This window comes from Suricata suricatta, chromosome 12 (assembly GCF_006229205.1).
Source record: "Suricata suricatta isolate VVHF042 chromosome 12, meerkat_22Aug2017_6uvM2_HiC, whole genome shotgun sequence".
NCBI lineage: Eukaryota > Metazoa > Chordata > Mammalia > Carnivora > Herpestidae > Suricata > Suricata suricatta.
Window position 1 is genome coordinate 92091411 of NC_043711.1, and position 26011 is coordinate 92117421.

At 49.5% G+C, this 26011-nt stretch overlaps 2 protein-coding genes across 4 annotated transcripts in view; both read left to right on the forward strand.

Moving 5' to 3' along the window:
* The first annotated feature begins 43 nt into the window (after positions 1–43).
* On the forward strand, positions 44–22541 carry DNTTIP1 (deoxynucleotidyltransferase terminal interacting protein 1). 2 transcript variants are annotated; one of them, XM_029917762.1, is made up of 14 exons: positions 44–211; positions 765–835; positions 3243–3339; positions 6802–6900; positions 12553–12621; positions 12885–12941; positions 13192–13248; positions 13876–13925; positions 14111–14156; positions 16462–16520; positions 16623–16683; positions 20255–20326; positions 22022–22077; positions 22188–22541. In XM_029917762.1, the coding sequence occupies exons 1-14, from the start codon at positions 107–109 to the stop codon at positions 22324–22326; spliced, it is 1038 nt and encodes a 345-aa protein (XP_029773622.1). In that variant the 5' UTR covers positions 44–106; the 3' UTR covers positions 22327–22541. The 2 variants fall into 2 exon arrangements, with proteins under 2 accessions (XP_029773622.1, XP_029773623.1); XM_029917763.1 differs by lacking the exon at positions 13876–13925 and having other exon boundaries at positions 45–211; positions 13192–13250.
* A 787-nt stretch (positions 22542–23328) lies between these two features.
* Positions 23329–26011, forward strand: part of UBE2C (ubiquitin conjugating enzyme E2 C) — a 3556-nt gene continuing 873 nt past the window's right edge. Inside the window, exons 1-4 of one of the 2 annotated variants that reach the window (XM_029917631.1) lie at positions 23337–23571; positions 24128–24155; positions 24909–24995; positions 25940–26011. The exon at positions 25940–26011 is cut by the window's right edge and continues 7 nt beyond it. In XM_029917631.1, the coding sequence (XP_029773491.1) occupies positions 23471–23571; positions 24128–24155; positions 24909–24995; positions 25940–26011 (288 nt within the window). In that variant the 5' untranslated portion in view covers positions 23337–23470. Of the gene's footprint in view, positions 23572–24127; positions 24156–24908; positions 24996–25939 lie in introns of both variants that reach the window. The other variant, XM_029917632.1, reaches the window with a different exon arrangement.

Below are 26011 nucleotides of genomic sequence, written 5' to 3' on the forward strand. Positions count from 1 at the left end.
GCGCGGCGCGCTTCCGGGCCGGCGCGCGGCGCGCTCCAATGACGTCACGGGGCCACTTTCCGGCCGGTGGCAGAGTCGGTCTGAAGTTGTGGGGGCCGGGGGAGCCATGGGGGCCACTGGCGACGCCGAGCAGCCGCGGGGACCCAGCGGGGCAGAGCGAGGCGGCCCCGACCTGGGCGACGTGGGCGCAGCGGGGCAGCTGGTTCTCACGGTGAGGGCGCCCCCGGGGAGGCCGGGGCTGGGCCTGGGCTCGGGCCGGCTGGGCCTCGGGCTTCCTGGGACCCTGGTCCGCGGGCGAGAGAACGCGGCGGCTGGAGCTGCCCAGGGAGTTGGCGTTTTCGCAGTCCAACGACCTGGATTCAAATTCTGGTGGCGCCCTCGTAGCTAGGTGACGTGAGCAAGTCCTGCCAACCCCCGAGCTCCAGTTTCCTCTTCTGTAAAATGGAGATGATTAGTGCCAGCCTCATCAAGTTGTGGGGATGGGGTGTAAGTACGAGGAAAGCGCCCAGCACGCCACCTGCCCCAGAGTAGCCGCCTGGGTTAACACTGGTTCCCTTCCTCCTGCCGTTCCAGAAGAGGTGGGGGTGGGAGTTTTCGAGGCAGGAAGCTTGTCCTCTGTTCCTCCTCCCGGGCAGGGCCTTTCAACCGCTGCGCTCCCGCCAACCCCATCCCTGAGAAGCAGGGCTGTCTATGTTTAAGTTCATATCCGCCCTCCACCCCAGTGTCACGGGCCTCAGTGACACCTGTTCCCTTGGTCCCCACAGAACCCTTGGAATATAATGATAAAGCACCGGCAGGTGCAGCGAAGGGGCCGCCGCTCACAGATGACTACAAGGTAAGGCTGGTCCTGGGTATTTAGCTCCCAGCAGGCATTGGCTTGGATAGCACCTTTGAGGTCCCCACTGCACCAAGCTGAGAAGAGATACTCAGCCATTGGAACGAGCACTGGACTAGGACAAAGGAGACTAAGATTCTGTAACTCTGTGTGTGACCTTGGTTAAATCATTGTCTCCTCTGAACTGATGTACAAAATAAGGGGTAGTCATGGATTTAGTCAGGCCTAAGATCCCTAACACTCACTGGCTCTGTGCTTGAGGGCGCTGATTCAGAGGTCCAGGGGGCGCCTGGGTGGCCCGGTGGGTTAAGCATAGACTTTGGCTCAGGTAATGATCTCGCAGTTCATGAGTTAGAGCCCCTCATCCGGCTCTGTGCTGACAGCTCAAAGCCTGGAGCCTGCTTTGGAGTCTCTGTCTCCCTTTCTGTCTGCCTGTCCCCTGCTCACACTCTGTCTCTGTCTCTCTCTCTCAAAAATAGACATATAAAAAAATTTTTAATAAATAAATTGCTAACGAGACAGAATAACATGAAGGTTCAGGAAAAAAGTAGGGCTAGTAGTATTTATTTCAGTGAAGGGAAAGAGCACAAGGTAGGTAGGCTTATGGGATATGGATTTTTTTTTTAATTTATTTTTGAGAGACAGAGACAGTGTGAGCAGGGGAGGGTCAGAGAGAGAGGGAGACACAGAATCCGAAGCCTGCTCCAGGCTCTGAGCTGTCAGCACAGAGCCCAACGCAGGGCTTGAACTCACGAACCGCAAGATCATGACCTGAGCCGAAGCCGGGCGCTTAACCGACTGAGCCACCCAAGCACCCCTGGACTATATTTCTTGACCTGGGATGTTCACTAAAACTATTTGTTAAAGCTTATAGATTTTGTATTTCATAAAACACTTTAAGAATAATGCTCATTTCATGGGCAAAAGACATGAATAGACACTTCTGCAAAGAAGATACCCAGATTGCCAACAGACACATGAAAAATAAATGCTCAACATCACTCATCATCAGGGAAATACAAGTCAAAACCACAGTGAGATACCACCTCACACCTGTCAGAATGGCTAACATTAACAACTCAGGCAACAACAGATGTTGGTGAGGATGCGGAGAAAGATCTCCTTTGCTCTGCTGGTGGGAATGCAAACTGGTGCAGCCGCTCTGGAAAACAGTATGGAGGTTTCTCAAAAAATTAAAAATGGAACTACTCTATGACCCAGCAATTGCTCTACTAGGTATTTATCCAAAGGATGCAGGTGTGCTGTTTCAAAGGGGCACATGCACCTCAATGTTTATAGCAGCGCTATCAACAATAGCCAAAGTATGGAAAGGGCCCAAATGTCTGTCGACCAATGAATGGATAAAGAAGATGTGGGATGTGTGTGTGTATGATGGAGTATTACTCAACAAAAAGAATGAAATCTTGTCATTTGCAACTACACGGATGGGACTAGAGGGTATTATGCTAAGCGAAATTTAGTCAGAGAAAGACAGATATCATATGACTTCACTCATATGAGGATTTTAAGATACAAAACAGGTGCCTGGGTGGCTCAGTCGGTTGGGTGTCTGACTTCAGCTCATGTCATGATCTCAGTTCGTGAGTTCAAGCCCCACATTGGGCTCTGTGCTGACAGCTCGGAGCCTGGAGCCTGCTTCAGATTCTGTGTCTCCCTCTCTCTCTCTCTGCCCCTCCTCTGCTGATGCTCTGACTCTCTGTCACTCAGAAATAAATAAAACTTTTTTTTAAAAAAAAGGATACAAAACATAAGGGAAGGGAAGCAAAAGTAATATAAAAACAGAGGGGGACAGGGGCACCTGGGTGGCTCAGTCGGTTAAGTCTCCGGCTTCAGCTCAGGTCAGATCTCACGTCCGTGGGTTCGGGCCCCGCGTCAGGCTCTGTGCTGACAGCTGGTTCAGAGCCTGGAGCCTGCTTCAGTTCTGTGTCTCCTTCTCTCTGCCCTTCCTCCTCTCATGCTCTGTCTCTCTCTGTATCAAAAATAAATAAAACATTTAAAAAAAAAAGGGGGGGGGACAAAACATAAGAGACTCTTAAATACAGAGAACAAACAGGGTTGTGAGAGGGGTTGTGGGAGGGGGCGGTGCTAAATGGGTAAGAGACATTAAGGAACCTCCTCCTGAAATCCTTGTTGCACTATATGCTAACTAACTTGGAGGTAAACTAAAAACTTAATCTTTAAAAAAGTAATGCTCATTTCATCGGGTTATTATGAGACGGGAATAAAGCCATCCATCTATGTAGCATGCACAGAACCCGAGCCTGTAGCTTGTTTTCAGTAGAAGCTGTCTGCTCTCCTTAAAGGAGCTGGTGTCGAGTGGGCTGGGCAGAGCGGGAGAGAGATGTTTGGGACGTGAGCCCTGACTGTGTCTCCCTCCTGATCGCAGTTTCACAGACCCTGCTATCTCCATGGACCTTCTGCGAGCCGTCCTCCAGCCCAGCATCAATGAGGAGATCCAGACTGTCTTCAATAAGTACATGAAGGTGAGCGGGACACCGCAGCAGAAAATGACCAAGGCCAGAGCTGCCCGGGCAGGTCTTCCTGCGCCACCATCCCGCTCACTTGCTCTGCTACACAGATGTGTCATTTCTTCATCCCTGAGAACCTTTTCTCCTTTCCGGGGGGTCATCTCAATACCTCTTTGCCGAGTCATTATGAGGATAAGATGATTTTAGTGTAATGTGCTCAGCACTGTGCTTTGAACCGGCGTTTTTACTGTTTGATGGTGTCACCATTATTATTATTTAAGATTCCTTTCGGGCACCGGGTGGTTCAGTTGGTTAAGCTTCCAACTCTTACTTTTGGCTCAGGTCGTGATCTCATGGTTCATGAGTTCAAGTCCCACGCTGACAGTGTGGAGCCTGCTTGGGATCCTCTTTTTCCCTGTTTCTCTGCCCTTCCCTCCCTCTTTAAATTAATTAATTAAAATTTAAAACGTTCCTTTCTAGGCCTATAAATAAACTTTACATGACTCTACCTGATTGTCCCATAGGTACTTCAAAGTCAGCATATTCAGAACTGAGCTCTTTTTCTTCCTAGACCTCTTCCTCTTGTGTATTCACTGAGAGGGGCACCTGGGTGGCTCAGTCAGTTAAGCGTCTGACTTTGGCTCAGGTCATGATCTCACAGCTTATGGATTCAAGCCCCACGTTGGGCTCTGTGCTGACACTCGGAACCTGGAGGCTGCTTCAGATTCTGTGTCTCCCTCTCTCTCTACCCTCCCCGGCTCATGCTCTCTTTCTCTAAAAAATAAAGATTTAAAAAAAAAAAAAAAGGATTTACTGAGAACCCCCATGATAGCAGGCACTGTTAAAGGCACTGAGGATGTAGCAGTGAACAAATGACAGTGTCCGTGTTCTCTTTAAACAAACACATACTGCATTAGGGAACACCAGAGGGAGGAGGGAGAGAGTGGCCAGGGGACTGGTTCTGTTTCATAGATTGTGACACGTGAACAGAGACTCGAATAAAGTGAGGAAGAAACAAACAATAGAGGCACGTCAGGGAAAAGCAGTCCAGGTAGAGGGACCAAGGGCCAAAGCTGAGGCACGAATGTGCCTGGCACGTTCAGAGCGACAAAGCCAGGGCCCCTGGCCGGCTCGGAAGGGCATGCCGCTCTTGGTCTCCGGGTCATGAGTTCAAGCTCCATGTTGTGTGTAGAGATTACTTAAATAAATAAAACTTTAAAAAAAAAAAAAAAAGGCAACAAAGTTGCCCACGTGGAGAGCCGACTGAGCCAGTAGGGGGGGTAACAGGAGTGGTGGTCAGAGGAAGTAGGGGCCAGTTCATCAGAACCCTCGAGGCCACAGTGAGGACTTTGGGGCTTACTGTGAGTCAAGTACAGGTTCTTGGAGAGTTCTGAGCAGAGCACTTGATCCGAGCATTTTTAGAGGGTCACTGACTGATGTGAAAAGAAGCACCTGCACGAGGACCCGTCAGGAGGCTTGAGATGACATGGCTCGAGTGTCAGCAGCGAAGGTTTGGGAAAGAGTCAGATTCCATGTGTATTTTGTTTAAGGTGGTTTTGGGTTTCTTTTAATTTTTAACATTTATTTTTGAGACAAAGAGTGGGGTAGGGGCAGAGAGAGAGGAGGACAGAAGATCCCAAGCGGGCTCTGTGCTGATAGCAGAGAGCCCAATGTAGGGCTCAACTCACGAACGGTGAGATCATGACCTGAGCTGAAGTCAGATGCCTACCGACTAGGCCACCCAGGCGCCCCTTAAGTTTTTATTTATTTTGAGAGAGAGAGAGGGAGAGCCCATGAGCATGCACACACACTTGTGCATGAGTGGGTAGTGAGGGAGGTGGAGGCAGAGAGAATCCCAAGCAGGCTTAGCTCTGCCAGCACAGAGCCCGATACGGGGCTCGAACCAATGAACTGTAAGATCATGACCTGAGCTGAAGTTGGACGCTTAACCGACGAAGCCACCCAGGTGCCCCGTCTACATAAAATCAAAAACGAGAGAGAGAGATAATAGGTGTCAGCAGTTTTCTATAGAACACTCCTCTAGAAACTTGGACTCTTACTGTGAATGTGTTCCCAGTGACTCCATCTGAGGCCGCTCGTCACCTGTCCCTCAGTGTTTTCAAGACTCCAACTCTTCCTCTCATAGAGGAACCTTCTGCCTTCCCTTTCCCCAGCTGATTGGACCACTGGTGTCGTGCAGCCCTGGCCAGGTCTCAGGCCCCCATCCCACACGTTTCTTTCGGAAGGGGCAAAGAATTCACTGAGGACTTGCTATGCCAGGGATCTTTCCTGGCCTCGCTGTTCCTCTCTTCCTATATAGAAGTAATACAGGTACATTGTAAAAATTGAGAGACTATAGGTAAGCAAAAAAAGAAAGAACACAATCATCCATAATATCACCACTGTTAATTTAATAAAAATCCTTGCAGTTCTTTTGTCTGTGTTTGCTTTATGCTGTTTTACGTAAATAGACTCACTCTGTACCAAACTGTTGGATGGCTTCGTTCCTTCACTTAGCAATGTGTCTTGAATGCCTTTTCATGTCAAAAATATTCTCAGGGCGCCTGGGTGGCTCAGTCAGTTAAGCGTCCGACTTCAGCTCAGGTCATGATCTCGTAGTTCATGAGTTCAAGTGCATTGGGCTCTGTGCTGACAGCTCAGCGCCTGGAGCCTGCTTCAGATTCTGTGTCTACCTCTCTCTGCTCCTCCCCTGTTCTCTCTCTCTCTCTCTCTCAAAAAAGAAAGGAAGGAAAGAAGAAAAAATGTAAAATTGTATGTGTGTGTGTATGTGTATGTGTGTGTGTGTTCTCTTATACCATCTTTACTGTGGTTTTTTATTTTAATTTTTTTTTATTTTAAAAAGAGAGTGAGCAGTGGAGTGGAACAAAGGGAAAGAGAGAATTGTTTTTTTCTTTTTTAAGTTTATTTACTTGTTTTGAGAGGGAAGAGACAGCGTGAGCAGAGGAGGGGCAGAGAGAGGGTCCCTGAGAGAGAATCCCAAGCAGGCTCCACGTTGTCCGTGCAGAGATGGGTGCGGGTCTCCAACTCACAAACTGTGAGATCACGACCTGAGCCGAAACCAAGAGTCAGATGCGTAACTTAACCGACTGAGCCATCCAGACGCCCCTTTCCTTACTGTGACTTTTAATATTTGCACACTACTTCCTGGCATGGCTATACCATGATTTATTTGAACAATAGTCGGACATTTAAGTTCTGCTTTGATTTGTACTCCTTACACATCGGTGCTGTAATGACGATCCTTTGGGAACTCCATGATTGTTACCCTTCTTACGAGAGAATGGAGGGAGGAACCTGGGATTTGACTCTAAATCTGTCCAATCTCAAAGCCACATTCATAATCCCTTTTCCCTTCTGTATGAGGGTAAGACAAAGCTTCTCTTATATTCCATATCCTTCAAGTTGATGCGCATTAGCAGGTCTTCTGACCTTGACCTCTGTTGTACTTCTCCCTAGTTCTTCCAGAAGGCGGCACTGAATGTGAGAGACAACGTGGGGGAGGAAGTGGACGCCGAGCAGCTGATCCAGGAGGCCTGTCGGAGCTGCCTGGAGCAGGTGAGACCGAAGGGGTAGGACGTGCGGGCACAGGGTTCCTCCTCGGGGCTGCCAAATGTGCTCACTTCACTCCTGGTCTTTGAGGGGGGTGCCTGGCAGGCCACTGACATCCAGCTGGGGCTCGGAGTGCAGCTGACAGAGGAGGCAAGTGGCTCCATGTGCCAGGCACCAGGATAGACACGTTCGCGTGTATTCGTTCAGTGACATCCCAGAAGGCATATTTTAGTCCCTAGTTTACAGAAGAAACTGGCTCAGAATAAGCAAGAGTTAGAATAGCTCAGGACTGTCTCACCTCTGCAAGTACTTGGTGACTTAACTCTTCAAGTAGTCACAGCCCCTTTTGGCCGCGTGGAGGCCGTCGCCCTCTCTGCCTCTCAGGGTGTGGTCAGGAGGCGTGCGTGACATCAGGTCTCTAAGTGGGGCTGTGCTCCCAAGATAGAAGTGAACCTGTTTGCACATGTCAGCTCTTCTTATTAATAGGAATTGTCAGCATTGCCCAGATTCTGGGCTTGACTCTGAAACCACTAGCTGTCAGAGACGGAATGTTTTCACACTCAAGGCACAGAGGCTGATGCGAGCTTAGTCCTATGAGGGAGTCTCAGGGGATGAGGGAGTGATGTCGTCTGGCCGGTTGGCTGGCCAGCTGCTCGGGCACAGCCTCAGAGAAGAGCAAGACCAGGGGCCGAGCCTCAGCTTCGAGAGGACAAAGCTCCCATCCATCGGTGCAGTGAAAGCTGATCTGCTTCTCCGTTTAAGCCAGCCCAGCTCCCAGGAGCCTGCTTCATCAGTTCGCTCTGGGACTGGAGTGTATTGTAATCGGTTGTAACATCTGCTGGTAATACAACCTGGCAGCTGCCTAATGTTACTGTAAGATTGAACTGAATCAGATTCAATTGACAAACCTTCATTCTCAGTTGCATCCCAGAATCCTATTTTCTTTTTAAGTTTATTTATTTACTTTGAGGCAGGGGTGGTGGGCAGAGAGAGAGAGAGAGAGAGAGAGAGAGAGAATCCCAAGCAGGCTCAGAGCTCGATGTGGGGCTTGAACTCTCTAACCATAAGTTCATGACCTAAGCCGAAGTTGAGCATTTAACAACTAAGTCACCCAGGTGCCCCCCCAGAATGCTTTTTTTGAGTTTGTCTCTTCAGCTTCTATGTACTGAGAGCCTACTGGGTGCCATCTCTGTGCCAGGCCCCCCAGCGCTGTGCAAAATGGACGTAGTCCTCACCCCCAGGTCCCTGACGTTCCTCCAGCAATCGTACGATAGATGTAGGATTGCAGACTGTTCTGCTGTGAGTGTGGGAGGCAATGAGAGAGAGCACTACAAGGTAAGGGAGCAGAGTGCGTGGAAGGGACAGAAGGAAGGCAGGGGTGGAGAGAATGATACTTGATGAGGTTGGAAGGACAAGCAGAGGCCAAATCTGCAGGGCACTGTGAACCGGATTTTAGGCGTGGTGTTTTACGCAGCCGACCGCCTAATGAGATCTGCGTTCTGAAAGATCACTCTGGCTGCCCTGCGGAGATTGGTTTGGGAACCTGCCATGGAGATTGGAAGGGAAGCTGTGAAACTGTTCCTGAGTCCCAGTGAAAGCGGAGATTAATGTGAACTGGGCATAATCTGTACTCCGCAAACGGCTATACCGTTCCGGTCGCCTGAATCCCCAAGTCCGCCTTGTGGACTTCCCCATTGCTGGGATTGATGGGGCAGTCAGCTGATGGGAACGGAAGGTGTGTGATCAGAACACAGGAAGGTAGAAAGCCCAGAGGCCATCTTGAAACCAGACGAGTCAAGAAACTTGGAACAAGTCTTTTGGCCTTTCTGTTCCTCAATTTCCTTATTCCTAAAATTGTGAGTAAGAATCCCACCCCTGCCCCCCCCATGGCTTGCCGTGGAAATTAAAAGAGAAAAGAAACAGAACATACTAGATATTAAATACAAGGGAGTTCTATTCATAATTATAACACACACCTGCCTCAGGGACACCTGACTGGTTCAGTCAGTAGAGTGTGGGAGTCTTGATCTTGGGGTTGGTTGTGGGTTCAAGCCCCACATTGGATGTAGAGATTACTTTAAAAAATAATATCTTAAAAAAATAAAAATAATAAATGTGCTACACAGCTGCCTCACAACAGAACCTAGTTTTCAGATAGCCAGGATACCTGGAAATTCTTTCGGGTCCTTCTTGTCTAAATTGCACACAGAACTTCATTACATGCAAAGATTCTTCACATTGGACATGATACAATTAGAGTAGGGTTTTTAGTTTGGGTTAAGACTTTTTTTTATTAAATTATTTTTTATGTTTTTTATTTATTTTTGAGAGAGAGAGAGACAGCGTGAGCAGGGGAGGGTCAGAGAGAGAGGGAGACACAGAATCTGAAGCAGGCTCCAGGCTCCAAGCTCTGAGCTGTCAGCACAGAGCCCGATGCGGGGCTCGAACTCATGAACCGCGAGATCATGACCTGAGCCGAAGTCGGATGCTTAGCTGACTGAGCCCCCCAGGTGCCCCTTCTCTGTCCCCTCTTACAGCTTGACTTTGGGAAGAGGGGCTGTCACTGCCTCCACTTTGTCACCTGCTACTCATTCTTTCTCTCACTTGGTTTTGGTGTCGTTCTTCACCACTTCACCAAAACCCTCTTATATCAGGGCCATCAGTAACCTTCGTGTTGTCAAATCCTGCGGACCCAAAGTGTCCTCAGTGTACTTAACTTTTTGGTAGCATTTGTGCCAGGGGATCATTTCATGTTTCTTCGAGCACTCCTCTCTTGGCTCCAGTGCCTTGACTTTGCGTCCCCTCCTCCTCGGCTTCCTGGGCCAGCTCACCTTCTCTGCCTGCCCTCTTAACTATTGATGCACCTGTGAATTCAGTCCTCAGACCCCTTCAGGTCTGCGGTTCTCTCTCATTCGAAGCGATTCCCTCCAGTTCTGTGGCTTTGAAGCGAGTTTACCTGCTGATGATTCCCAAGTGTGATCTCGGCCCTGAGCTGCCTCCATCCTTGCGTTCTTCGGTCCGTGCTCCTGGCAACCAGACCCTTCTCTTTCAAGATGAACCAGATTGTGTTGCTCTCCTCTTTAAAACCCAGTGACCTCCCACTGCAGGCAGAATAAAACCCCGAGGCCATTCCATCTAAAGTAGCCCCCGTCTCACTCCTTTCCTCATCACCCGTTAATCTCTGTCACCTTACTTGTTTATTTCTACATGTATTTCAATATGAAATTATTAATAGTTCATGCACTTATTTCCTGTCTCGCTTTCCACCCCCGCCTCTGCCGCAAGCTTGAGCTTTGCAAGAGTTGAGGCCTGATCTTGTTCACTGCAGAATTCCTGGCCCTAGAATACGACTCTTACAATGTGTACACTAAGTGTCGGGTGATCGAGCGAATGAGTAAATGAGTGAATGAATGAATGAGGAATCGAAGGAACAAATGGCAAATGAACAGGCAGGCTTCCTGCTCTCATAAAACTGGCAGCCCAGGTAGGCAGCCAGGTGTGAATTAAACCACCACAAAACACGTGCATAATTTCACACGGAGACGTATGCACTCGTCACGGCAGTGTTTGGAGGAGCGGTCTTGAGTTCAGACTTGGCCGATTTAGGGACCTCAGCACATAGACACGGGGCAGACTGTTGTATAAATTTCGAAGGAGAAGAGAAAAAGTCATAGTCAACACTGTGTCACCTATACTCAAAACTTTTCTTAAAATTACAGTGTCATCATCTTCTAGATGTTCATTGAAGCTGTGAGCATGATGAGAGTAGATAGAACACCAAATGGAAGGAGACAGAATGAACCAGATTGAGGACGATGAGCAACAGAAAAGGCTGAGAGAGAGTGGCCACAGAAGTAGGAGGAAAACCAGGGAAGTGTGGCCACCGGAGCCTGTAGGAAAGAGTTTCCAGAAGAGGGGAGTGCTCAGGCCGGTTCGGTGCTGCTCACGTGGACACAGGTCTTCACATGACCTGTGGGCCTCCCCGCTCACCCCTCTCTCCTCTGCCGTTGCTTGCCGGGCCATCTTTTTCAAGCCAAGTCTCTTCCCACCTTGGTGCTCCGGCGCTCCTCCCTGCTGCTGACACGCTTCTCAGCTTTTCTTACAGCGACTGCCTCCTCTTTCTCTTCCCCCTCCCTCTGCCCCTCCCCCTCCCCCTCCCCCCCCTTCTCCTCCTGCCCGGCCCAGAAGGCTGCCTTCTCTGCACAGCCTCCCCTCTGCTAATTGTCTGTCACATCTGCCTGGGCTTTTTTTCCCCAGAGCATTTATCATGATCTGAAATCACCTTGTTTGTTGATTTCCTTATTTCCAGATTGCCCACAGGGAGTGAGCTCCACAAGGGCAGGGACTTTGCATGTGCTACTTACTACTGTGTCCCCAGTACTACGTCCCCAGCACTTCTGTACTAGCCGCTAAATATGTACTAGATGAAAACAGTGGGTTATGAAGTAATATGTATTGTATTAATGCAATTAGTTAGAAAAAATGTTTAGTATATATTTACAAAGAAAAGAGTAATGAGGAATTTGTAATGAAATTTTGAAATTTTTTTATGTCTTTATTATTTTATTTTGAGAGACAGAGACAGAGAGTGAGGAGGGGAAGGGCAGAGAGAGAGGGAAACACAGAATCTGAAGCAGGCTCCAGGCTCTGAGCTGTCAGCACAGAGCCCGACGCAGGGCTCAAACCCACAGACTGTGAAATCATGACCTGAGCCAAAGTCAGACGTTTAACCAACTGAGCCACCCAGGTTCCCCCTACATTGAAATACTAACAGTAGTCTGTGTGTATGGGAGATTTCAAGTTAGATTTTTTTTTTTTTATGTAGTTTTCTAATTTCTTGGCAACAATCATTAATTACAGTTGACCCTTGAACAAGGCAGGGGTGAGAGGCACCAATTTCCTGTGGTAGAAAATTCACATATAAGTTATTTTTAGAAGTAATCTCAGGGCACTTGGCTGGCTCAGTCAGTTAAGCATCCAACCTCGGCTCAGGTCATGATCTCAGTCTTATGAGTTTGAGCCCCACATAGGCTCTCTGCTGTCAACATGGATCTAGCTTCATATCCTGTCTCCTCCTCTCTCTGCCTCTCTGCCTGCCTCTCTCTCACACTCACATATACACACAAACAGGTAAAACATTTAAAAACAAAAATTTTTTAAGTAATCTCTGCACCCAACATGAAGCTCGAACTTACCACCCTGAGGTCAAGAGTCCCACACTCCACCAACTGAGCCAGTCCCCACATAGAAACTTTCGACTTCAAAAACTTGACTACTAACACCTTATATTGACTGGAAACCTTACCAATAACATCAATAGTTGGTGAACACATTTTGTATAAGTTTTATATACTGTATTCTTACAATAAAATAAGCTAGAGAAAAGGAAATGTTACTGAGAAAATCATAAGGAAGAGAAAATATATTTACAGTACTGTACTGTTTTCATTGGGAAAAAAAATCTGTGTGTAAGTAGATATATATACAGTTCAAAGGATCAACCGCACTTAAGTATTTTAAAAAATAGGTCTCTATTTATATGTATATCTTGGGGTTCATTTGTACTGACCAGGAAGAAATTTCAACCCAGTTTGGAGTTTTAACCTAGGTGTTACCCACCAACATAGTAACTCTTAACACTTGCTCTCTTCCCTTTAGGCTAAATTACTGTTTTCAGATGGAGAAAAAGTAGTACCCAGATTGACGCATGAACTTCCAGGGATAAAGGTCGGACTCACTGTGTCTGGGTTGTTCCATGGGGAGACCGCTGAGGCTGGGGGGCAGGTGACCTCTGTGGGCCCAGGGAGTTTCCACACGTTACCTGTGTGTAGGACCAGGTCCAAATAGCGTCACGCTGGGCGCGCTTCGGAAGCCAGGCCCAGGGAGGGGCTGGAGGGTGTAGACCTGGGCTCTGACTTCTGCAACCCCGGAGGGCCTGCAGCTCCCAGGCACTGGCCTTTCACTAACTCCTCCCTTCCATTTTCCTCCAGCGAGCCCGACAGACAGAAGAAGAATGTGCCCATCGAGGAAGCCCCATTCCCAAAAAGGTAAACCCTCTCCCCATTTTCTGGCTGGGAAAAGGCCCTACAAGTCCAGACGAGAGTAGAGGGCTTGCTCTGTGCTCCATGGAGCCTTTCTAGCATGAGAGGAGGGGCCCCTGGGGACAGTTCCTCTCCCTGGTCACTCTCTTTTGGCCTCTTGGCAAAACCATCTCCACCAGGTGACCCTGGACCTGCCAGTGGGATGGGGTGGGGCTTCCCACAGACTCAGGCCTCTGACAGCTGTTCTTTATGGCAGAGGAAGGGACGGCCTCCTGGACACATGCTGTCAAATGACCGGGCGGCTGCTGGCATGGTGTGAGTAGGGGCCAGCGGTGTGGTGAGAGCCGGGAGGGAGTGGGCCTGGAGGGGGGAAGGCCCGAGTTCCTGCTGCCGAAATCAAATCCAGCGTTTGAGTCACCAGGGAGGAGGGTTAGTCTGGTTTGAGGGCTGGGGAACGAAGGCAGCAAGGAGGACGCTTTTTAGTCCCGCTTTTGCCCCAGAACTGCTCAGCCAGCTTGGTTAAATACCAGAGCTGTTTTTATTGTTAGTCGACATTAAATGCTCATAAGGTGCCATAACTGGTCTAAACACCTGACGTACTTTACCTTTTCATCCTTACGGCCACCCTGAAGGTATAGTTACTTTTCCAAAGAAGGAGACGGACTCAGAGGTTTGTGTCCAGGATCCTACAGCTAATAATGAACCAAATTGCACCACAGTTTTTGAAGCAACAGTCTTTTTTTCAAACAAAACTTTACGTGGAAGCCTGATAGAAAAAGCCGCCCAGGGCTGGTCGGGAGCAGCGGGGACAGTTTGAAGGCACTGGTGTAGGAGACAGAGCAGTAAAGTCACCGCACCACAGCACGGCCTCCCAAAGCAGCGCCGCTGCTCACAAACAGGAGGGCGGGGGGCATCTGCTGCTGTTCTCTCCTTTTCACAGATGAGAAAACTGCAGCTCAGAGAGGCTCCCGGACTTGCCCGCATGGCTAGGTAATGTCAGAGCCAGTCCTAGAGTGACTTTTTGCCTTTGTGTCTGCTCCCGTGGGTTACCGGGAGGAGAGACAGCCAGGGCCAAAGTGAGAGTGTGTGAGGAGCTCCCGCCGCCGCCAGCAGGCCCTGCTCCGGTCCTGGGCCTCGCCTCAGAGAAGTCACCTTTCTTCTTTCCTTCCAACCAGATGGAAACCAAAATCCTGTGAGCCAATTCGCCGAGAAGGCCCCAAGGTAGGGCTGTGTGAGGGTGGCGGGGACCGCTGGTCCAGGGAGCCTCATCAAGGCGCTGGGCCCACCGTGAGGGAAGGGGCGAGGGTGTACGGGATTTGTGAATGCCATTCCAGGGCCATCCCCCTATTCCCCAACCCCTGCCCTGCACCCACGCCCCCGCTGGCCTCGCTGAAGGATCTTAAACAGGGATTGGAACTAGGGGTACTTAACATGTGACAGGCACCAGGCTAAATCTTTTGTGTGGATTATGTGATTGCATTTAACCTTTTTTCTTTTTCCAAGTTTGTATTTAAATTTTAGTTAGTTAACATATGGTGTAATACTGGTTTCAGGAGTATCATTTAATCTTTATAACAATCTTATGAGATAGAGTTTTGTCACCCGTCTATAGTTGAGCTTCCTTTCCTGTCAATGCCCTTGTGAGCAGGAACCATTTTACCTACTTAATCTTAATCTTATACACTTAATACTCTGGAGCGGGTGTGGAGGCTTAGAGACATGCTCAGAGTCCCTTACCTGCTGAGTGTCCTAGCCAAGTCTCAAAGCCAAGGTTCATTGCCACCAGAGGCTGTGCTCTTTACCATTAGCCTCCAGAACAGTTGTTTGCAGGCTCTGTTAGCAACCCTTTCTTGAAATAAAATCAGTGTGGAAGCCTGGTACAGTGCCTGAACACTCCCCTGTCCTGCTTGAGCCTGTGTCCTGTAGAAATGTTCTTCCGGGGCGCCTGGGCAGCTCCGTTGGTTGAGTGTCCCACGTGGGCTCAGGTCATGATCTTGCAGTTCGTGGGTTCAAGCCCCGTGTCAGGCTCTGTGCTGACAGCTGGAGCCTGCCTTGGATTCTGTGTCTCCCTCCCCCTTTCTTCCCCTCCCTCCCTCGGACTCTGTCTCTCAAAAATAAGTAAATGTTAGGAAGGAAGGAAAGAGGGAGGGAGGGAAGAAAGAAAAAAAGAGAAGGAAAGAAAGAAAAGGAAGGAGAGGAAGGAAGAGAGAGACAGAGAGGAAGGAAGAAAAGAAAAAAGAAATGAAAAGAACGAAAGATAGCTAGATCCCACCTCCTGTATTACTGGCTCTCTCTGCTCTCACACTGGCGACCCGGCCTTTCGTCTTAAACTCTGCTCCCTTGAGCCAGCGATCCTGCATTTCCCTGATCTTTCTGTTCTCTCCAGACATCCCTTCTCCCTCCCTCCCTCCCTCCCTCTCTCCCTCCCTCCCTCCCTCCCTCTCTCTCTCTTTCTTCAGCAATGACCCATATATGGGGGCTGTCCTCGGACTTCTCTCCCTGGCCCACTCCTGCACCCGAAGTTTCTATGAATGATCTTTCTGAGGCTCAGTGTGTCCTGAAGTTGCCTTACCTCTTTGTCTGTCCCACACCCCTCATCTGCTAGACCTCCCTGCCTGGAATTTCCACAGCATTTCAAACTCAGCTTATCCGACATTGCAGTCAGAATCTTTCTTCATAGCCTTCTTTGACATTCTCTACTTAAGTCATCTTTCCCTCTCCCCTACTCCCCATCAACCTCCGCCCGAGTCCTGGACAATTCTACCCCCGAAATACAGCTCCGTTCCTCTTCCCTCCTCATCATCCTTACTGCCAGCTGAGCTCACACCCTCATCTTTCAGAAATGCATTAGTACGGCAACCTCTAAATGGCTCCGTGCCTACAGTCTTGCCACTTTGAATCCATTAGCCGCGTTGTGGGCAAGGGAGCTGTCTTTACAGCAAATCTGGCGCTCCCTGTTTAGGGCCCTCGGTGACCCCCCGTGGCCTACAGAATAAATAAAGTGCAGACCCATAAAAGAAGCATACCAGGGCCTCCAGCCCTCTCTGCCTCTTTCTCCAGTCTCCTCAGTTGCCACTTGCTAATCTGCGCTCCGTCTCCTTCAGGTGTACAGAACTGCTCATGGTTTCTCTAGCATGCCACGCCCACTCCCCTCCTGCGTTCAGACTGGTTCCTTTCCTCCTCTCCTCCGCCCTTTCAGAATTAACTTGGGAATTCGCTCTGCAAGGGGGCCTTCCCGTTGCTCTCCCCCTTGGCATCCCTCGTGCCCGGCCCTCATCTGTACTCCTGCCTGTCTCATGATGGTATAATTATCTCTACGTACGTCTGTGGTCTCCAGAAAGCAGACTGTATCTTTCTCATCTCTTTATCCCCAGTATCTAGCCTAGCATATTGTCAGTACTCAGTTACTTGAATCAGCTGTTTGGGATAGTGGACAAGGATGGCGGTAGGAGGAGGCAGGGGAAGGGTATTTCCATCCTGCCCCCCAGGTGCACCTCACCCTCACCAGCCTCTGTCTTTTGCATAGTGGGACCCAGCCCGGCTGAACGAATCTACCACCTTTGTGTTGGGATCCCGAGCCAACAAGTAAGTGTAAGAGCTTTGGTGCAGAGGGAGGTGGGCGCAACTTGGGCCTGTTCCTGGGACTGCAGCTGCTGGAATCCTTACCACCCATCTGTTCCTTTTCAGGGCCCTGGGGATGGGGGGCACCAGAGGGAGAATCTACATCAAGCACCCGCACCTCTTTAAGGTAGGTGAGTGCTGGGAGTTAGGCAGGCCATTGCAGCATGTGTAGATGGTGTTGGGAGGCCTGATGGCACAAAGGAGTTTGGAACAAATACTGTGCTGGGAGTCGGGGCTTCTGGGTTCTAGTTACCCCTCTGCTCCTTAACCCTTACCTCTTGTCATTTACTCAACATCCCTGTATCTCAATAATAACAGCTACTTCTTTGTATGCTTGCTGTTTACCAGCTTCTTGTGCTGCACTTACATTATCTCCTGGAACTATCCTTAAAGATCGGGATCGCTGTATTGTACAAAAAAAAAGAAAAAAAGTAGAGGTCAGGAACGGCTAAGTGACTTGCCCAAAGTTACTCAGCCAGTAAATGGTGAGTCAGGATTCCAGTCTGGAATCCTTTACTCTTCAGTAAAGTTTGAGCTCTTAACCACTGCCAGGCACCTGAGGGGCTCAGTCGGTTAAGCTTCCGGCTTCAGCTCAGGTCATGATCTCATGGTTCGTGGGTTCAAGCCCCACACTGGGCTCTTTGCTGACAGCTAGCTCAGAGCCTGGAGCCTGCTTCGGATTCTGTGTCTCCCTCTCTCTCTCTGACCCTCCCCTGTTTGAGCTGTCTCTCATAAATAAAATACATATAAAATTTTAAGAAAAAAACAAAAACCACTGCCTTAGCTGATGGTCTATAAAATAAAAAGATTGAAGCAAGGCTGCAGTTCTAACCCTTCTCAGACAAAGGTACTTTGGTCTCTACTATTTAAGAAAATAATGGGGGAGGGGCATGAATTCACTCGCTCCCTTAAATGAATTTCTGTTTTTTCAGTCACGAAAGCATCCAAATATATTCCAAAGATAATAGTGCATGTGTGTTGAAGATGGGTGCTTTTGCACCTGCATAAGGCTTGGTGCCCTTTGCCGGAACTACACAGTTCCTTTGGGGTCCCTGAGTTATGGCTTTGTCAATCACATTCTGTGCAAGTTCAAGTTCCTTGAAGGGCAGGCTTGCTTCTAGTTTTACAGTCTTATGTCCTGGGCTCCTCAGCACCTAGACAGTGTGCCTACTTGCTACCTCGCTTTCCTTTCGGTGCCTTCACTCCTGCTGTTCCCCTTCCCTCCCGCCCCACCCCCACCCCCCCAGGCTGGTCTCTGCCTGATTCTTCTGTCACATCCACCTCTTCCAAAAACGCTTCTTGGATCATCTCCGAAGTGTCTGTGCTCTGGGACCTACTTGGACCTCCAGTAGCACAGTCGTGAAGGGTGTGGTTTCAGTCAGTCCTGGTTCCACTGCTTAGTAGCCAGGTGACCTTGAGCAAGTGGCTTCACATTTCCCAGTCTGTTTTGTCATCTACCAAAAGAGAATGATACAACCAACCTTTTAGGATGAGCAGAATTAAGAGAGAATGTGGCAAAGCTCCCAGAGCAATGCCTGGCACATAGCAGGAGCTCAGTAAAGGTTCGTTAACCAGCAGACATTCCCAATTCTCAGATCGCCATTTGTGATAAACTGCCAATCCACACTCACTGCTGGGGGGTGTGATCTCTCACCGTAATCTTTCCAGTCTAAGGAGTGGAGGGAAAGTGTTTTTGTGGTTTTACTTTATAGTCTCTGTTAGTGTCAGTGAGCATCTTTTCATTCATTTCAATGCACCCCTTTGTATTTCTTCTGTAAACTGCTTATTGAATTTTTTGCCCATTCTTCTGTCCTCCTGATGCATTATTCAACTTTTTTTCTTTTTAACTTTTTTTTATAATAGAAATAGATAAGCCCATTCTTATCATAGAAAGACTCAATATACAGAAGCTAATAGAGAACAAAACACAAAGTTCCCCTTCACGCTTGACTTGGAGTCTCCTCCGCTAGCAGCCACCACTACCAGTGTGGGAGCGTCTTTCCATTCCCTCGCCGTGCACACGTGTGTGTGTGTGTGTGTGTGTGTGTGTGTGTGTGTGTGTCCTTTAGCGACTTGACTATACATATGTCAACAGCCGTAATATGTATATAAGCACGTATTGTTCTCTGATCTTACTTTTTTACCCCAAAACTTATTCACCACACAAATATTTATTGAGTGTTAAACATTCTCCAGGTGATAGAGACTTGGCAGTGAACAAAACAGACACACAAAACTCCTCCGCTTCACAGAACTAACCTTCTTTTCTTTTCTTTTTCTTTAATTTATTCTTGAGGGAGAAAGAGCATGCGCACGTGCACAAGCGCATGAGCAGGGGTGGGGCAGGGAGAGAGAATCCCAAGTGGGCTCGGTGCGCACAGTCCAGAGCTTGAACCCGTCATGACCTAAGATGACCTGAGCCGAGATCAAGCGTCAGTCAAATGCTTAACTGACCGAGCCACCATGCGCCCCGCAGAATTAATATTCAGGAGCAGCTATAGCTTGTGGGCCAAATCCAGGCTGTGGCCTATTTTTGTCCAACTCTGGTTTTTTATACTTTTAAAGGGTGATTAAAAAAAATAAGAACAAAGGATATGTGAAAAAGATGTATGTGGCCTGCAAAGTTTCAAATACTTACTAGCTGGCTTTTTAAGAAAAAAAGAAAAAAAAATATGCTGACCACTATAAATCTATGAATGATATCTTAGAGATTTGTCCATGTTATTAAATTAAGTCTCCCTCCTTTTATTTCTAACAGCTGTGTGTAATTCATAGACTAGATATTCCAGAACTTATTTCATTACTCCCCTGTTAGTGGATATTTACATTTTCGCCCAGCAGTTCTGCTATTCCACCCAGTGCTACCAAATATGCCTGTGTGCGTGTGGGGGCGATTCTGCAGGACACATCTCTGGAAGTGGGGTTGCTGGGTCAGAGAGTGCATACTTGAATAGTTTCTGATTAATATTTATATTACTCGGGAAATGAAATAATTATTTAAACTCAAAGGGTAGTAACGATGCAGATTTCTTCACTTTGTCTCTATTTCGAATGTTGTGCGTATTTTATAAAACCTGCCTTTATTGAGCACTTACTGTGTCAGATACTATCTTTACCATTTTTTATGCACTATATCACTTATCCGTAACAAACACCCGATAAGTATGAATACTATTTCACAGATGAAGAAACCGAGTCTCAAAGAAATTACTGCCCAGGTTGACACCATCTACTACGGGGCAGGCACCAGAATTTAAACCTAATTCCAAAACCAAGTTCTTCACCACAGTACTATTTTGCCTCCCCCAGAGTATGAACTGTCCTGATTTTTGTCTTAGGAAATAATGGTCTCCCCTAACCACTCACATGTGTTGTAAGCTCCCTCGGATCATTTTTCAAAGAGGAGTAGAACTCTAGAAGAGTAGTCATGAGTCTGACCAGTTGCCAGAGTTCTGTATTCTGAGAAAGGAAGGGGGAGGGATTAGAAGTGTGCTACAGCTGTCTAGTATGCGGGTCCCATCCCCTGGCCTCGTGGGCTCAGCTCTGCTTGCTGTGAAGAAGTTGGCGAGCCCTCGCCATCCGCCAGGCTGGGACGAGGTCTTCTTAGTAAGAGCTCCTCAGGGGCCGCGAGATGCTCCGGGACCAGATGAGGAACGTTCCTCTCCCTAGGCTGATGTCTGTGATTTCATTCCTCGCAGTACGCGGCTGACCCCCAGGACAAGCACTGGCTGGCTGAGCAGCATCACATGCGGGCAACAGGGGGGAAGATGGTAAGCACCACCCACACATGCCATGTCAGAGACCCGCCCAGCCCAGGGGCCCCGTTCGGGCTTACCTCCACGTCTGAGACCCTTAGAGCCTGGTGCATGTGGAAAGGGAGATTTGTCAGGGTGGAGTGGGCCCACTCCTTCATGCCGAAGACCAGACTCGATCCCCGGATTCCCTTGCCACACAGCACTCTCTCAGCCTCCCACATCATCCCTTGTATTTAGATTCTATTAGCTGTGCCTAAAAATGGCAGACACACTTAACACTGCTTTCCCCTCCTGTGCCCGTTGACGGATTGCACTCGTGGATCCCAACACTCTTGTACCAGATGCAGCTATAGAGTCTCCCCAACACAGTGATCTGGGCAGCACGTCTTGTCAGTAGGAGTTAGCACGTGCAGTAGAACTCGCTTGCCACCCCTAGCAGCCCCTTCCAGAACCACCTCTGCTTAAAGAGTACTTAGCTTATATCAAGCAACGATCTTGGGGAAATCATCGCTGTGTGAGCTCATCACGTACAGTGGCCCCCGCCTGAGGACTCGGCCCCAGCACTGAGGACTCAGCCCCAGCACTGGCACTGCTCCTGTTAGAATGCAGTAGCCTTGCAAACCAGTATGCCATCTCCTTTCTGGCAAGGAAAGCCGTCCTCTGTTTTACGACTCTTCCTATTCCTGCCCCCTGTTTAAGAAGATGTCAGGGAGCTTAGCACTGACGTATAAAATGCAACATTCCTAAGAAATAGATGGGGAAAAGGAATGGCAGGATCTAAAACCATGAGCAAGACTAGCTTTATTTCTTTTTACATTTTTAAATGTTTTAGTTTTGAGAGAAAAAGCATGAGCAGGAGAGGGGGACAGAGGATCCGAAGCAGGCTCTGCCCTGAGGGAAGTGAGCCTGATGTGGAGCTCGAACTCACGAACCAGAGATCATGACCTGAGCCAGAGTTGGATGCTCAACTGACTGAGCCACCCAGGCGCCGCAAGCCTAGCTTTAAAAGGGGAAAATTTTTAATTGCTGACTTGATAAGCCAGCATACTTCCATGGGTTTTTGCAAATTTAGCTCTAGGCCCTTCTCAAGGACACCTCTGTCAGATAGGTCACAGGGCTCAGAAGGGGGTAACGTTACTCAGGGGACACACAATCCTGACCCTGAGACCAGAAAGAACCGTCTCTCACAGATGACTTTCACACGTGATGAGTAACCTCCCCAGTATGGAAGCTCAGGAGAGGGCTCTCTCCCACTGCAGACCTTGGCATTGGGCCGAAGCTCCTCTGTAGGCCCCAGGACCACAGCAGTGCGCACGGCTTCTCATGTTTTCCCTTTTGCCATGAAGCTCAAAACCAAATTATCTTTGTTCTTAGGGTTCACATATGGCTTCCTCCTCCTGATTTCCTGTTTCCATATGTGTTTTGCTAGCTCTCTTGCCATTTCATTTTAAGCCACCTCAAGAGTCCTTTTTTAAGAGGAGGAGACTGTAAATAAGTCACCAGTCCCACTCCCTAACCCATGGAGTTTCTGTATGCGGGGAAGGTGGTCGCAGGGAGCTGTTCCCAGGCTCTCCCACTCACTCTCCCCTCCTGAATTGAAAACCATGCTCCTGTCCCTTCCAGCCCTCACATTAAGCACATGTTTAACAAAGTGTTGTTGAGTTGAAAGGAATCAAAGGCACTGACCACTCTCCTTTGCTCCTGCCTCAGGCCTACCTCCTCATTGAGGAGGACATCCGGGACCTCGCTGCCAGTGATGACTACAGGTAAAACGGGTCATCTGCCCCCTGCCTCTCCCCTCCCTCACAGTAGCCCCTTGGGGTGAGCCTGAGCCTATACCCTCCCTTGCTTCACCTCTCCTCAATGTCTGTTCCAGAGGATGCCTGGACTTGAAGTTGGAGGAGCTGAAATCCTTTGTGCTACCCTCCTGGATGGTTGAGAAGATGCGAAAGTACATGGAGACACTACGGACAGAGAATGAGCATCGTGCTGGTGAAGCACCTGCGCAGACCTGAAGCCAGGCCCCCCCCAAGGCCTCCAAGACCTTCCCCCACATGGCTGAGGCCACTGCCGGGACTGCTCCTGGATGGATCTCAGCGGCATTAAGCTGTGCCTGGGCTAGTCTGCAGTGACTCATTACAGAGCTCCCCCAGAATGGCACATGGTTCTATATTTGTAAAGTTAGGGTATCGGGTTAAGAGAAATTAAACAGTTTGTAATTAAACAGTGAGCTTGCTGTGCAGCCTGCATTGTGGGGATGGACGGATTCCCAAGGGCTCTAGAAGAAGGAGGCACAGGGAAAGATGACCAGCTACCCCTCCCCCATTCCATGTCAGACCCAGTAAAGTCCCACTGTCGCATGCATATCTGCTTTATGAGACAAGGCTGGGAACGTCCAGTGCCTTGCTAACTTTCCTGTCTCTTATTTCTTCATCCCCTAAGGTATAGACAAAGTGGCCAAAAGTGGTGGCTGGCCCTATAGGGGGTAGATAACAGACCAGAAAATGCGGAGAGGCTTTCATTACCCCCGTTTAACAGGTTAAAATACGAAATGCTGTGTCGGAGGTCACAGAGGGCCGTTGTCATAGAGACAGCGTTAGGAGCCTGCTTCTAAGAGTCTCCTGCTCTGGCCCTCCTTCCCCTCGCATGAGTTTTCAGACAGAGGTCCCTACAGAGGTGCCTGGAACATTATAAGAGGAGGAGGAGCAGGGATTTCCAGGTTGAGGGAAGGGTACAGAAGTCGTCCAGACCGGGACGCTTCCTTCCCCCTGGGAGTAGGGATCCCGGCTGGGCGCGCCGGGCGTTCCCCCACCGCATCCCTGAAAAGGCTCATCATCCCACGTGGACATTTTCTTGGCCCTTTAATGGTCGGCGTTTTCCAAAGGTCACCAATCCGCTGCAGATTCGTTAGTTAATGGCAACCGCTTCTACCAATCGCCCATCAGAAGTGCCCAATAGTGGCACGCTGGAGGGTGGGTCTAGCAGTTGCGCGGTGACAGAGCGCTCTGGCGCTCCCCATTGGCTGGATCAAACCCAATCGAGCCGCTGATTGGCTGGTTCCGTCGGAGGGTTACAATTCAAACGCGGACGGGCGGGCCCCCAGCCCTGCAGTTGCAGTTGTGCTCTCCTGGTTCCTGTCTCCTTGCTCGAGCCGCCCGGATGGCTTCCCAGAACCGCGACCCAGCCGCTGCCAGCGTCGCCGCCGCCCGCAAAGGAGCCGAGCCCAGCGGGGGCGCCGCCCGGGGCCCTGTGGGCAAGAGGTGAGGGGTGTGGAGGTAACACTGGCGGCGCCCAGCACGCCCTGGGCCTTGGGGTCGAGAGCTCGGACTTCCGGGCCCCCACCTCCTCCTTGAACAGGCAGATACGGGAACAGGAGGGCACTCCGGGAGCTCGGGCTGCCTAAGAGGGTCCCCCCGAAGGAGGACGGAACGGGGAGGCAGGCTGCCAGGATCCTCCGCGAGTGAGCCAAGATGAAAGTGTGCCTGGGACGTTTGGTGGCTTGGCGGGGGGAGAGTGGGGATGGAAATGGGGAGAAACTGGGACCTGGCACGGGGAGAGACGCCAAAGAAGCTGAGGGAGTTAAGAACAAGCCAGACAGCCCTGCGGGAGCCAGGAATTATTAGGAAGGGTGAGGACTCACTAGGACACCCCTTCCCATGGAAATGGGAGTGAGTGTGCCCCCCGCTGGGTCTGGCCTCAGGGTGGGGGAAGCCTCCAGGACACCTCCTCCAGAGAGATTGGGGTGGTGGGGAGAAGCACCGCCTGGAGCCCTGGCCCATCCAGACTCCCAGATGACTCCCATCGCTCATTTTGCAGGCTACAGCAGGAGCTGATGACCCTTATGGTGAGTGACTACGTGCCCAGACCCCCAGCGAGTTAGTTAATCCACTCTCCACCTCCCACTAATCAGTGGTGAGCTTTCCTACATCAAGTTCTTTGCTAGACATAGTGCGAGTCCAGTTTGCGCTCTTCTGGGAAGAAGTTAGTTAATATACCCCACCTACGCCTTTCCTTCCAGCAGTGTCTACTCCAGATCCTCCTTCCCCCGTGCCCCACCACCACCATGAAGTTCTCTCTAAAATATAGTTCCCTGAAGCCATACAAGGCTTTCCCTCTATCCTGCCTGGCCCTCCTTCCTTGCCTGAAGATTTACCCATACCCTGCTCTCCACCCTTAATATTCTTAATCCTGTCATACTTTGAAATGCTTCTTCCTAGATGACCTTGTCCGCATTAACCCTGAATATCCGGCTGAAATCCTTCAGGGCCCACATGTAGATCTACCCAGTCTGTGAATGATCTGCAGGCTTTGTATATAACCAGCACTCATTGGCCTGTTGGATTGAATTCCCAGCATCCAACAACATTGGGGGTACAGAGCTCCCTTCTGCTTCTCTGCATACCCCTTCTCTCCTTAACACGCCCAGTGCCCCTCCCCACAGGGGAAGTTTCAGCCCCAAGAATTGAATCACTTCCTATCAGTTGGGTCTGGTTGCTTTATTTTGGATCAAAATGTGATGAGCTTAAGAGGAAGGAGTTCACCCGCTGAACCCCTCCAAGTGTGCTCTGCAGCCCAGCAGGTGTTGTTTCTTCCCCAGATGTCTGGTGACAAAGGAATTTCTGCCTTCCCTGAATCAGACAACCTTTTCAAATGGGTGGGGACCATCCATGGAGCAGCTGGCACAGTAAGTGTAGGGTTGAGGTGGGGGAGTGTGGCTTTACTGGGTCTGGAGAGAGGTATGAGGCGTCTCCAGCCTGGCAGGACGTTCTCCTGTTCTGTTCTTGCGCTCTGAGCCTGTGGCCCTCGTCTCTCCCTCTGTACAGTAAGAGGTTGGGTTTAAAGCTGGGCTTTCCATCTTAGATGCCTACAGGGTGCCAGACAGAAAGGAAAAGAAGGGAAGGTACACAAGGACTTTGACTGATGGAAGGGTTCAAGTCTCAAGATGGCAGTTTGCCATTGCCACATGTCTGTTTTTTTGTTTTAATCTTTATTTTTGAGAGGGGGGGGGAGGGACAGAGTGCGAGCTGAGGAGGAACAGAGAAGACACACAGAATCTGAAGCAGTCTCCAGGCTCTGAACTGTCAGCAGAGCCCGATGCGGGGCTCAAATTCCCAAACCGCCAGTTTGTGACCTGAGCCAAAGTGGGACGCTTAACCGACTGAGGCACCCCAGCGTCCCACTGCGCATCTGGTTTAAGATTAGTCAGAAGTCCAGGGGTGCCTGGCTGGCTCAGTCCGTGGAACGTGTGACTCCTGATCTTGGGGTTGTATATTTGAACCCCATGTTGGGTATAGAGATTATGTAAAAATAAAATCTTTGAAAAAAATAAAAAATCTGGATATTATGTCTTAAGATAATTGTTTTTACCTGTTAGTATCTAATGTTGTTACTGACTAGAATATAGTTCTGGTAACCCTCTGGGTGCCAGTTTACACCCCTTATCAGCAGGATAAGGATCACTGATGTCCCTACCAGATATGAGAGGAAGAACCAGAGGCAGTGCAGCACTTGGTCTTTTTGTCAAGTCCCTAATAAACTAAAGGTCCCAGCACCCCCCTTTTTGGGGCTTGGGTTGGGCTAAGAGGCTCGGGGGGCAGGTGTACTCCCCACCCGCTTCTCCCCTGCCAGGTGTACGAGGACCTGAGGTATAAGCTCTCCCTGGAGTTCCCCAGCGGCTACCCTTACAACGCGCCCACCGTC